Source organism: Eptesicus fuscus, chromosome 23 (genome assembly GCF_027574615.1).
Source record: "Eptesicus fuscus isolate TK198812 chromosome 23, DD_ASM_mEF_20220401, whole genome shotgun sequence".
NCBI lineage: Eukaryota > Metazoa > Chordata > Mammalia > Chiroptera > Vespertilionidae > Eptesicus > Eptesicus fuscus.
This window is the reverse complement of record NC_072495.1, coordinates 2359640-2373344: the sequence shown is the minus strand read 5'-3', so window position 1 is coordinate 2373344 and position 13705 is coordinate 2359640. Positions and strand designations below refer to the sequence as shown.

The following is a 13705-nucleotide window of genomic DNA, read 5'->3' as shown; positions in this document are numbered from 1 at the left end:
ATGAACCTCAACTTCACCTCCCCCCTACACCCGGCATCTTCTCAGAGGCCCACGTCTTTCTTCATTGAGGACATCCTGCTGCACAAGCCCAAGCCACTCAGGGAGGTGCCCCCCGACCATTTTGCCAGCTCTCTGGCCTCCCGGGTGCCTCTGCTAGACTATGGCTACCCCCTCATGCCCACCCCCACGCTCCTGGCTCCTCACCCCCATCACCCTCTGCATAAGGGAGACCATCACCACCCTTACTTCCTCACCACTTCGGGTAAGTAACAGGGGTTTCCAAGTGTGGGGAGCAAGAGGGCGGGCCTCTAGCGCAGACCCCAAACCCGTGGGCGCCCAGAGAAGGCCAAAGCGGGCGGCCTGGCCCGCGCCTCCTTCCTGAGTGAGAGGCAGAAGGGGGGGCTGTGGCCGAGACTCCTGTCCCTCTGTGCTCTTCACAATGGGGAGCACCCAGCCCAGCGAGAGGGGCTGAAGGGGGTGCTGTTCTGGGTGGCAGGCGGTGCTCAGTCCCCTCCCTCGGGGTCTTCCTGGCCACTTGGTCCAGCTCTCAGGCCCCACTCGCTGTCTGCCTGCTCCGAGGGACACCCCAGGCCCCGTCACCGGCAGAACAGACCTCAACTTTGTCATCAGACATTCAGAGGACCCTCCCGGGTGCTGAGCGCTCCCCACGCAGGCGGCGGAGGCCTAGGAGTGACAGAGGGTTGGGATATTCTGAGGACTGAGGTCTGGGCTCCCAATAAGGGACAAAGGGTAAGAAAAAGAGAGGGAGGGACCGGCTGCTCTTTAACTCTCTTTGAACTCGGTCTTAAGCTCAGCTCCCCCTCCGCGCTGCTGGCCTCGGGGAGCCCGGCTCCAAGGCATCGTGACGGCCGGCCCGGAGTGGCAGGCCCAGCCGCTCCAGCGGTGCAGGGCGCGGGGGCACCCAGGCTGCTGCTGCCTCTCTCCGGAGGGCCCGCCACACGGCTCCCGGCGCTTTCCCAGTCACAGCCACTCCCGGAGCCCCGGCGGGACTGGGAAAGACACGGGCCGCTGGTGAAGCCACCGCAAAAGCTGGAAGTGTGTGCGAAGCGGGCCCTGGGTCGGAAGGAGTAAAGCCCGCATGGAAGTCCCAACCGGCTTTGGCGTCACACCCGCCAGCGGCGGCCAGCACACCCCTGTCCCCCCAGCGGAGGCCAGCACACCCCTGTCCCCCCCCCAGCGGAGGCCAGCACACCCCTGTCCCCCCAGCGGAGGCCAGCACAGCCCTGTCCCCCCAGCGGCGGCCAGCACACCCCTGTCCCCCCAGCGGCGGCCAGCACACCCCTATCCCCCCACAGCGGCGGCCAGCACACCCCTGTCCCCCCAGCGGCGGCCAGCACACCCCTGTCCCCCCCCAGCGGAGGCCAGCACACCCCTGTCCCCACACAGCGGCGGCCAGCACACCCCTATCCCCCCACAGCGGAGGCCAGCACACCCCTGTCCCCCCAGCGGCGGCCAGCACACCCCTGTCCCCCCACAGCGGCGGCCAGCACACCCCTGTCCCCCCACAGCGGCGGCCAGCACACCCCTGTCCCCCCAGCGGCGGCCAGCACACCCCTGTCCCCCCACAGCGGAGGCCAGCACACCCCTGTCCCCCCAGCGGCGGCCAGCACACCCCTGTCCCCCCAGCGGCGGCCGGTGCCCCGGTGCTGGCTTTCCGCGTTGGTTCCCGAGTCCACCGGCCGCCTCGGCGCCGGTGGCCGTTCGCCCGCGGGGAGCCTCTCCGACCCAGGGAGCCCGCGACGCCGGGAAAGCGCTCAGTCCTCCGCCTGGGGTCGAGGGGAAGAATGAGAAAAGCAGCGAGCACGTTAGAAAGAGGGGACCCCAGCGCCCCCCAGTCTGATAAGGAAACGCGCGAGGCGGGATTGCCACTCCGTGGGCTCCGGGTCCCGCAGGCGGGGGAGGCGTGTCAGTGAGTTTGGGGGCCCGACGGCGGCCGCGACCCACGGCCTTACGCACGCGGAGGCCAGGGGGACGGGGACGGGGGACGGGGACGGGGGACGGGGACGGGGGACGGGGACGGGGGAAACGGCTCCCGCGCCTCTGACCTTTTTGCAAGAAAACTTCGGTGTCGCGACAGAGGCCCGGACGGACTAGGAAAGCCCAAGCAGGAAGCCCTCGGGCCGTTCGTAAGCCCGGCCCGTCCCGCTGCGGCTGTTGGGTTTCTAGACGGCTTCCCGCTAAGGTCCCCGCGGTTCGGGGCGGGGGCCCCGGAGGCTCCGGGACCGGGGGCCGCTGGAGGCTGGGGCGGCGCGGGCGGAGGGTGTGGAGCGGGGTTGCTCCCGCCTGAGCCCCCCTCTCCCCGCTTCTCCCCGCAGGGGTGCCGGTCCCCGCGCTGTTCCCGCACCCGCCGCCCGCCGAGCTGCCCGGGAAGCACTGCCGCCGCCGCAAAGCCCGCACCGTGTTCTCCGACTCGCAGCTGTCGGGCCTGGAGAAGAGGTTCGAGATCCAGCGCTACCTGTCCACGCCCGAGCGGGTGGAGCTGGCCACGGCGCTCAGCCTGTCCGAGACGCAGGTGGGCCGGCGGAGGCTGCCCCTCCGTCCCCTCCCGTCCCCTCCCGTCCCCTCCCCTCCCGTCCCTCCGGCCCCGCAGAGCTCCCGAAGGGGGTGGCCGCCCCTCGATTCCAGGCGGCCCCGAAGGTCCTCAGCCAAGCACGGCCGCTCCCAGCCTCGCCCAGCGCCGCGGACGGAGGAACCTCCTCCGGCGATTCCGACCGCCGCCCCCCGCGCTCCCGCTTCTCCTCCGTCGGGCCGCTCCCGGCCGGCAGGGCCCTGTCCCCGGAGGCGCGGTCTTAGTGCCGCCTCGGCGGGCGGCCTCCTCCCCGCCGCCCCGGGCTGTGAGCGGACCCAGGCGCGGCCCGGAGGCTCCCCTCCGCTCGCCGTCCTCCAGACGCGCGGCAGCCCCCCCCCCCCCCGCACCTCCGCACGCGCTCACTTCGCACCGCACCCACGTGCGGGGCCGCCGTGGCCCTGTGGGCCCCTCTGCCGCCCAGGACTCGCTGGCCGGGCTGTCGGCGTCACGGTCCGGGGCCCGTCGGCGGTACAGGGCGCCGCGCCCGCCCGGGGACAGTGACCGCGCTGGGCGAGCGCTACCCCCGCGCCGCCGCGACCCTCGTGCCGTCCGGGGCCGCGGTCCCTCTTCCTAACTCCCAGCAGCGCCCAGACCCCCGCCGGTCGCCGTGGGTCTGAAGGAATGACGGGGTTTTCCATTTTTCTCCCTGAAATCAGGTGAAAACGTGGTTCCAGAACCGGCGGATGAAGCACAAAAAGCAGCTGAGGAAAAGCCAGGACGAGCCCAAAGCGCCGGGCGGGCCCGAGAGCCCCGCGGGCAGCCCCCGCGGCCCCGAAGCCGCGCCCGCCGGCCCCTTCGCGCTCGCCGAGCCGGAGGACGAGGTGGACATCGGGGACGAAGGGGAGCTGGGCGCGGCGCCGCGGGGGCTCTGAGCGGCGGGAGGCGGGAGGCGGGAGGCGGCCGTGGGCCGGCGCGGCTCCCTCCCCGCCCCGAAGGCTCGGCGGCTGCGGAGATCGGCGCCTGGAAGGCAAACCGACGCCCCCGTCGCCCTGCAACCGCGCGGCCGCGACCTCCCGCCCCTCCCGCCGGGTCCCCGCAGGTGCGTCCTGCCGGCGGCTCTTCCCGCGCCGTCCGCGCGCGCCCTGGGCCGGGCCGCCGGCTCTCACTGCGGGGCCGGTCACTCCGCCGGGACCCAGACCCGGCCTCGCCAGCCGCCTGCCCAGCTCTGTCTGCTCTCTCCCCGGACCCTCGTCCTTCCGCGGGCAGAACCGCCGCCTGCGGGTGAGCGGCCGGCGGCCGGGCCTCCGCTCTCCGGGGAACCGCGGAGCCGCCACCCGCTCCCACCCGGTCAGACGGGACGGACGCGCGCGGCTCGCCACCGCCCTCCAGTCGGGCCCCGCCCTCCCGACCCCAAAGCTGAAGCGGCTCCTCCTCCGGCGCCGCGTCCTTCCCCGCCGCCGTCCACTCGAGCTGGGGGGTCCGCCCGGCCCCTTCCCCGCTCCGGAGCTCCCCGCGCCCTCCTCCCCCCCGCGCCCGGCCCCACGGCCCCGGTGAGCGGCCCGCGCGGCAGGACCTGGAGCAGGAAACACCCTTCGAGCGAGTTCGCTTCCCGACTTGGCTGCGCCCGTCCCGCAGCCCCCGGCCCCCGGCTCACTGGCCGCCGCAGTGCGTCTCCTCGGTGCGGGGAGCGCTCGCTCGGCCTCCCCGCACTTCAAGGGCGCGCGGAGCGTCAGCAAGACTGAGGCCGGAGCGGGGACTGCCCGGGGTCTCCGGCCCAGACTGCCGAGCGGGCCGGGACGTCCGTCCTCCTCCGGTGCAGGCGCCAAGGGCTCGCGGGAGCGCGGGGAGTGTCTGGGGACCGTCGGTCGCGGCGTCCAACCCGTGCGCGCTCCTTCCCGCCGCCCGGGCGGCTCCGGGCTCCGCGGCCGAAGAGGCGCCCTCCTGAGCTTCCCGAGCAGATGCCGCCCGCCCCGTGTTTGGTTTTCTAATCGGTTAATGGTCCCGAGTTCCACCTTCACGGGAAAGGCCTAGCGAACGATGCTTGTCGGCTCCGAAAGGCGGGAGACCGAACGCTCCCGCCCGGTGTCTGGAGTTGGAAACTGCGCGGAGGAGGTACCCGGCTCCTGGATCCCAGGGAGCAGCCGCCCTCCCGGCTCCTGGATCCCAGGGAGCAGCCGCCCTCCCGGCTCCCGCGCTCGAGGAGCGGGTGCGGGTCGGTGAGCCCGGGAGGCCGGGAGGGCCCCGGCCTGGGCTCTGCTGGTGGATGGCGGCTCCGGGGCACCTGTGGCGGCGGGTCCGGGCCGCTGGGATCGCAGGAGACGGCGAGGAAGCGCGTGGGAACCCTTCGGCCGCTGCCAGGTCTTGCCTTCAGTTTGTAAACAACCCACAGCTGTGAAGCGCAATAAAGTGAGCTGTGCCGGTCCGTAGACAACAGCGGTGTGAGTTTACATTGCATTGATTCTTTTTTGGCTCCTCATGTCTCTAAAAGAGGACGAAGCCTAAAGATCCTTCTAGAAAGTTCTGTGATCTCATGAGTGTAGGAGCAGGCTTTTTTTTTTTTTTTTTTTACAGTAGGCTTGTTCAGGGAAACATTATCTTAAGCAGAGATAAGTCTCAGAGTGAGACCTTTATTCATTCTGCATCACTTAGGAGGCAAAACTGTTGCTTTAAAAACATAAGCATCGTATAGCTGTTTCTATTTTCCAAAGTTCTTTCTAGCAATTAACAACCTTGTGAGTCACAGGCAGCAAGAATTATTTTTCCCTTTCCTAGTTAAGGAATTGAAGGCTTGGCAAGATTGTAGGATTTACCCATGAAGTCAGGACTAGCTAACAGCCAAAGCAGGACTATATATATATATATATTATGACTCCTGTTCATTTCTCTGCCCAGTCCATTTGTTTCCTAGTAACAACGCGCTGATTGGCATTTTGCCTCTATCACTTTATAGGAACACCTCTGTCGTTTATTTAGATTGGGTAGATGCGTTATTAAAAGCAAATGTAGGCTCAGATTTCTCTTTTCTCTTCTTGTTCAGAGAATGACAGTACTGTTTTCAGGCAGGAGTTTTGACAAATGCTTTGCAATAACACGAACAACTTGGTTTTAGGAAAAAAAGTGGTTTGTGAGTAAGAATGTTCCTGGTAACCTGGAAGGGAAAATAGATGCTATTATACAAGAGGGGGTGGGGGGACCTCAAGTTCTTCTAATCCCAGGAAGAACAGCTACTAAAAGGGATTTGGGGAGAATTTTTAAAGTGAACATTAAAGACTTTTTATGTTTTGAGGGAAATTTTACAAAATGAAATTAGACGGTTAACACATACCCCAAAACATCAGAAATTTCTTTCTTTCTCTGTCTTCACCAGAAGGGGCCCGGACTTGCTTTGGGTCTAAGGAGAGGGCAGGTAGCCAGGAAGCTTTGTTAGCACAGGCGCAGCTCCGCCTGACGGCAGAAGGAATCCTGGAGCCCAGGAAGTGGCTGGCTGTCTTTGGTTCAGTAGCACTGAACAGAAAGATGCTCACTCGGCCCCATCCCGGTTCTCCCTTTGGGGCTGTTCCTGGTGAGATTCAGTGGGAAGCAAAGAGCTGTGACCTGGAGCTCTGCTTTCTCCCCAGATTCCCTGCGATTGGCGGCCAGCCATTCAACAGCAAAGTTCTCTTAACGTTTCTTCTTTTTTCTTTTCTTCTCTTTCCTGTTCTCTTCTTTTTCCTTCCTTCATTCCTTCGTTCCTCCCTTTCCCCTCCCTTCCCTCCCTCCCTCCCTCCCTCCCTCCTTCCTTCCTTCTTCCTTCCCTTTTTGTTTCCTATACACAGGGGGTTAGTGATAGTAGGGGATAGACACAATTTAATGTAACATGATCACATTTTTGTTTTTGGCCTTCAATATTGATCAAAGCCTCTATAGGCTGAAAAGGTGTTTTGCCTGAATTATCCAGCCTTTTGCCTAAACTCAGTTTCACTTGGTGATGAAGATCTGACAAAACCATGTTCATTATGATATATTAAAGAAAGAAATACATAGTTAAGCCTGACTCTGAAGGAGCAAAAACATCTTAAAATAGCCAAGGTGGGAAAGTCATCCTATATGTAATCTCAATTTTAGTAAATAACTTCTTTCATATTTGTTCTTAATATTGTTTGTGATAGATTTCATTTCATAGATTTTCAGAGAGGGGCTCTTGATAATATTTCTACTCACATGACAGAATAATATAAGAAATGAACAACACACCATTCAGCCCAGTATTAAGCTGATAGTGGCACTAAGAAATATTAATTGGAATCCATGACACCACTCGGGTGGATGTGTTTGATAACTAGAAATAAAGAGATATGAAAACAAAGAGCGAACAGGATGCTTTCTGGTGCTAAGAGAATCCTGCAATAAACATATTTAGTTGAAGCAATGACTCCTGGTTTTCTTGAAGTGGGCTCAATATATGTGCAAAAATAATGAGTTAATTAAAATACTTTATATTATGTTTGTTATATTCTTGGAATCGCATTTTAAAGAGGATGTTGACAAGCTAAAATTCACCCAATGTTTAGGAAGCTGGATAGTAAAATGTGTGGAAAACAACAAATAAAGGAGCATGAGCTTTTAGCTTGGAGAAGCAAAGCCTTGGAGAGGAGTTGGGGGAGGGGAGATTAGCTATGGTAGTTGTATTCCAATGGTTGCACGCCCAAGTATCAAGGGGCATATCTGTTTTGGCTGAGAGAGCAGAACCAGAACCAATGGGTCGTTCCAGGAAAGCAAACTTTTGAACGACATTTGAATACCTTCTACAGGTTGGGCACCCTGTTGTCTTTCAATGTAACCGGCCAACTCCGCAAAGCACTGCACTCCTCTCACTAGGAGAGTTTGAGTAGAAGTTGGAAGGCAAAACGTTAGGGATATCCTATTATGGATTTCTTCCTTAGGGGGAGACTGGGCTGAATACCTTGTGTGGTTCCTTCTGACCTTTAAGATCCTAGTATTCTATCATCTTTTTATTGGAAAGGAAATGTAATTTCCAACTTATCAAAATTACTTGTCATCTCACTAAGACTAAGATTTTAGGTCATACACTCTAATTTACATAACTATATCCAGAACATTTAGAAAAGTCAAGAGACACACAAAAAAGAAGAAAAGTATATTCTTCATTAAAGAAATCTAAAAATCTTCATTCTTGAAAATAAAACAAAGTGACGTTGCACTGAGTTCAGGACAAAGATACAGTCAGGAAAGAATCATAAATGTTAGAAGAGACATTTGACAAACCCTGAGCCCTTCATTTTATAAGCAAAGAAATTAAGATTCAGATATAATTAATATCTTGCCAAGGTCCAATAGACAGGGGCAGGATTAAGACTAATGGCCAATTTTAATGATCACACCTTACACCTAATTAATGTTTTGATAAAAATGACAGTAGGCTATTGTCATTGTATTATATGGAGAAGAGGATTTTGCATAGTAATTTTAAATGTAAAATTTAAAAAGATTTAGCTGGAAATTATCTGGTGAGAACTTAGATCAGTTTATTAAAAAACGTCTGATTAAGAATAACCTGAAACTTACATGGCTTTCCTAGAAGGCACTGAGTACGTGAGCCCTGTTCTCACTCAAGCCAAGGCTGAGTGAACTGTTTCAGAGAGGTTCATATATTCAATAGGATGAGCTAGATGATCTCTAAGCTACTTCAAATCTCGACATTTTTATATTCTCAAAATGCTGGCCTACTCTCCTTTAATTGCAGATGAGGCAACCAAGGGCAGAGATGTTGACTTGTCCAATGTCATACAACCTACTAGTTTGGTGAGTTATAGAATTAATACATGTAGAGGTCAGAGAAGTGACCTTTAATAAGTATTTAGGAGTGAGGTGAAAATCTGAAATGATTCTCATGTTTTCTCTCCAGTCATATTCTCTCCGTTCTATTTTCTGTGTTTTTAAAAATAAAGGTTATTTTCATTAGAAACCAAGAGATCGAAGTTTTTTAAAAAACTTTATTTTCATTGTTGACACTATTACAGATGTCTCTTAGAATTCCCAGTGTGCATACCAGAAGCCTTTCCTCCACGATTGTATTTATAATAATTCTGGGAGCCTTTTCTTATTACCCTCTTTATAATATTGTATAGCCACAATCGGATTTGGCATCATAGCCACTGGCTAGATGGCTTGGCGTAGAGACTTAAATTCTAATCTTACTTTTTGCTAATGATTGAATTACATCTCTTACTTGGCATCTGAAAAACAAAGAGAGTGCCTTATAAGTCAATACAGAGTGGAGAGGGGAGCTCTAGCTGGTGTGGCTCAGCAGATAGAGTGCTGGCCTGTGGACTAAAGGGTCCTGGGTTCCATTCAGGTCAAGGGCACATGCCCAGGTTGCGGGCTTGATCCCCAGTAAGGGGCATGTAGGAGGCAGCCAATCAATGATTCTCCCTCATCATTGATGTTTCTATCTCTCCCCTCTCTCTTCCTCTCTGAAATCAATAAACATATATTTTAAAAAAAGTGGAGAGGGGATGTGAGATAAGAGATATGAAAGTACCTACTGTGAGATCTTGGGTGAAAGTGCTAGAGGAAGATAATGAAATACAATATACATCTGAACAGATCAGTTTGGTTCTTGACATGATACTTCATAGGACTATTGTAAGAACATGGTTAACTAAAAGGTATTGGTCTTGTGCTCCATCACCAGTGCTACAAAAGGGTTATTTGTCTCTTTCCAAGAAATTGTTTTTGGAAGTTCATCTTATTTTCTCTTTGTCATTGTCCTCCTGTGTGGACTAAAAGAGGACATGCGGGTGCTGGATGAAACAGGAGTCAGAGGTTCCATTGAGGAACTCCTGTTACTGCCCCTCACCTCGCCCACCCACATCCTGCCCAGCATGTTGTCATCCCTGACAGACACGTCCTGTGAAGGGAGGGAAGTGAGAATTCAAATCCATGGGAACCTTCAATTGCCTGTTTCCAGTACAGAACCTACCAGGGAAATCCAGGATTTAAGCTTCCAAGAAAAAAATTTTAGTTTAAAAGACACACCTTATATACCTCTGAAACAAGAATAAGCAAAAGAGTTGTTTAAAAATATTGACTAATATTTGGGGATTATCTGAATATTTGGTGCATCCATTCTCTCCCTAGACTCCATGGCTACGCATAATGGGGTAATTAAGTGCACTTGCCAGTATTCTAGCCAGAAGTTAAAGAACATCTAACTAGTCTGTCTCCTTCCTCAGTGCTTGACTTGGAAAGGGAAATGAACTGGAGAAAGCAATGGGAATAAGAGATAGAAGGTGGCTCCATAATTTACAAGCTAAAAGCAAAAAGCGAATACGTTATGCTTGCTCTGATCTTTTTCCATCTATTTTTTTTCTCCTTCAATTCCTAAGTTCTCTATTTTTAATTTTAAAATATTTGAGTTTTATCATGCACTTGCGTTGTTTGTGCATTGATGTGCATTGTTTGAAGAGTCACAGAATTCTGCAAGGGCTGTTGCAACAGGGGAGCAGTCCCCTGCCCCTCCCTATTCTCTTCACACGGGCAACTAGTCTCACTAGTGTCTGATTATTTTGGTATCTACTTTATGTTTCCAAATTATTTCACTGAACTGATGCTTTTTGGTATTTTTATTTTAGGAATTATCTAGTACTTTATGTTATAAAAATAAAGATTTAATTCTCTTTTCCCCATGCTCCTACTACATATGTGCACCCTCTCCATCTCTTTTCTCAATATTGTAATTTTAGTTAGATCATAATTATGACATGTAAGTGTAATCCTCAGCTAAATGAGGTAATCAATTATGATTATTTTTCTTGTTCTGCAAGACTTTTTATTTTTCTTGGAGTTAATACTTGTTTTGTTTTATTCTTAAATTTTAATGTACCTGCTACTAATTTAACTCCAAGCTCTTCACCATTTGTCCGTATCCCCCAGCCCCCAAGATACTCATGTGTTGCCCTAGACAGTTTGGCTCAGTGGACAGAGCCTCAGATTCCAGTCAAGGGCACGGACTTCAGTTGCAGGCTCCTCCCTGGCCGGAGCCCTGGTCAGGGCGCATGCAGGAGGCACCCAATCGATGTGTTTCTCTCACATCGGTGTTTCTCTCTGTCTTTCCTGCTCTCTTCTACTCTCTCTAAAAGTCATTCGACAAATATCCTTGGGTGAGGATTAAAAAAAATAAGAAGAATAAATAAAAAAGGCTCTGTTTATATATATGTATATAAAAAGATATTCATGTGTTGTTAACATTTTGTTTACCTGAATAAATGTCTCCCCAATCCTGTTTCCTTCTGGATTCTCGTGTCAATGCATCTCCCGTCCCTCCATCCTGGGGATGTCGTTCACTTTATCACTGTTCCCTTTAACTTCCTCTTTCTTGGTTTAACCTCTCAATTTGGTGACGATCAGTCTGTAGTTTCCTGATTGGTGTGTGAAAGGCAGATGTTTTGAGACCATCCTTCTCTAAAATTTTCTTTATTCTAGTTTCATGCTTTATTATTTGGCTAAGTATAGAATTCTAAATGGGGAATAATTTTTGAATACTTTTGAATAAATTTGAAGGCATCATTCAATTGATTTTTAGCTTTCAGTTGCTGTTGTGAAGTCTAAAGCCATTTTGATTCTTGATTCTTTGTGTGCCTTATTTTATTTATTCACTAGAGGCCCGATGCACAAAATTCGTGCAAGGGCCTCGGCCCCCGCCGCCGCCGCTGTGGCCGCCTCTGCCTCAGCCCCCACCTGCTGCCGTGGCTGGGGGGCCTCTGCCTTGGTCTCCGCCCACTGCAGCTTTGTCCGGAAGGATGTTCGGTCTAATTAGCATATTATGCTTTTATTATTGTAGATTATATTGAGGCCTGTAGAATACTCTATAGCTATTGTACTGAAATTTTATAATTATGTGCCTTGGTTGGAGGTCTATTTTTATTCACTGTTCTGGATACTCAATATGCCCTTTCAATCTGAAAACAAATTTATTTCAGTTATAGGAAGATTTCTGAAATTAACTCTTCGATGATTTCTATTTCTCTTTTTCTATGTTTGTTCTTTATGGAACTCCTATTATTTGGATTTTACCTCCTGGATGTATCCCTTAAATTTATTACTTTTTTGCTCTGCTTTCTGGGAAAATTCCTCAATGCTATCTTCTAAGCTTTGGGTTTTTTAAATTTCTGCTACCGTATCTCTAATTCACAAGATCTCTTCTAATTTCTTTATCCTCCTGCTTCTTTTTAGTCATGTTTTGTCTGATACTCTCAGATGCTGGGGAATCTCTGTTTGCATGCTTGTGTTTCAGTGGGAGACGCAGAAAAGCTAACAGGAAGCTGTGGCTACGTGGTGGGACTTGTTGACTCTGAGCTTTACCGGAGAACCTCTGAAGTCAGGAGCGTTAGGTGTTTTCTCTCAGGCTGGTCAGACTCCCCGAGAAGAATTTTCCGAATTCCTGTTTGTGGGCTGAAGGCCCGGCGTTCTGGGGCAGCAGCAGAAGCGGACCGGCGGATCTGCGCTGGTAGTGAGATCACTATTGACTGTGCTCCACACTGGCCGCCTGACAGCCACTGTGCCTCACTCCTAGACCTGTCCCTGCAGAGGGAGAGCCCCCCTCACCTCCTTTTATCCCCACTTCTAGCGACAATTGACACCAGCAGATCCTGAGCATTTATGGGTATTCTTTAGTGTAAATCAGATTGATTCTTGGATGTCCCTTTTGCAAGGTTAGAATTTAGCATTTTTGAAGTCTGCCAATTTTTTTTTAAAACAACCCATTTATCTGTTTTCCAGTTTTCAAATTTTATCTGTTGTCCCTCTTCCTGTTTTACCCCCCAGTTTTTATATGCTTATGCCTTCAAAACACCGTTTACTGTGATTTTAGCGGGAGCTTGCCAAGAGAGTGAAATGTGTGTGTGTGTGTGTGTGTGTGTGTGTGTGTGTGTGTGTGTTCAGTCTACTGTATTTATCCAGAAACTTCATCATTTGAATTTCCTGATTATTTTGCTCTGGCTTTTACTTTGAGTGAGGGAGGTGTTGATCTTTTACCTCGATGTTTCTTTTCTGTAACTGAATTTGTTGAGGCAGGAGGATTGCACAATTGGTAGAGGAGATAAAAACGGCTGACTTCATTGCCAAACACAAAATAGTCCTTCCTACCTCACAGTCAGTGATGCAGCACAAGTGGCTTGGAATCTATGCATTAGCGGGCATTGGAAGTTAGCGTTAGTCCTTAAGAATCTTTGTGGAAGGTCCTGAATAATTTTACAGGATATTCTTTAAAAATTTCAAGGTGAGGGAATTTATATTATTTCATTTTCCTTGGTTCAGATTAATTTCAAACCTAGGTTCCTAATTCTCCGAGTAAAGAAACAGAAAGAATGCTCAAAGAAAGTAAGACAGAACTACAGAAACACAAGTGCGCGAGCACACACACATACACACACACATACACACACGCACATCACACACGCACATCACACATGCTTCTAATGAGAATGATACAAACAGGACAGGGAGAGCTGGAAGGTGATCAATTAAGACATTAAGTGTTTTGTGACACATGGACACGTCTGCATTTTGCCATGATAACTAGGCCATCAGCTCATTTTCAAGGGCTGCTGTCTTCTTCAGCTCAATCCGCAGATCAAAGAAATGCTGCCTGCCTGCATTTTCCAATCAGAATGGGGATGCTAATTTATGCTCTTAATGTGTGATGGCAAGAGACTCCTCCAATTAACTGAGTTCTATAGCCAGCAAAATAAAAGGTATACAAAGAGGCCCAGGCTGAAAGAGCCGAAATTCTCATTAAGTCAAAAGGTCCAGTATTCATTACCTCATGCATCTGAGGCTAAACACTAAATATGGGGATCATCAAAGGAAGTTTAATGGGTTAAATTGAGAATATAATCTAATTAAAATATTAGACATGGTTAAATTGTTCTTTGATATTCACCTAAAGGTCTCATTAGAAATTGGTGCTGGAGATGTGTGTGACGGGAGATTGTCCACGTTACGCAGAGACAGCAAACCAGGGACGTCAGCACTGCGGCAGGACGTTGCCGCTGTCTCGGCAAGGCCACCCAGGCTTCCTGGTGGTGACTTCGGTGGATGTTTGGACGGCAAAAGCAGAGGCATAAGGTTTAATCTGTGAGACAGATTCACCATCGAGGAAACAGCCCATTGGCG

The 13705-nt window shown here is 51.8% G+C and overlaps 1 protein-coding gene across 1 annotated transcript; it reads left to right on the top strand.

The window, feature by feature from the left end:
- On the top strand, positions 1 to 3462 carry BSX (brain specific homeobox). Its single transcript, XM_008158974.2, has 3 exons — positions 1 to 262; positions 2337 to 2533; positions 3247 to 3462. The coding sequence occupies exons 1-3, from the start codon at positions 1 to 3 to the stop codon at positions 3460 to 3462; spliced, it is 675 nt and encodes a 224-aa protein (XP_008157196.2).
- Positions 3463 to 13705: the final 10243 nt, after the last annotated feature.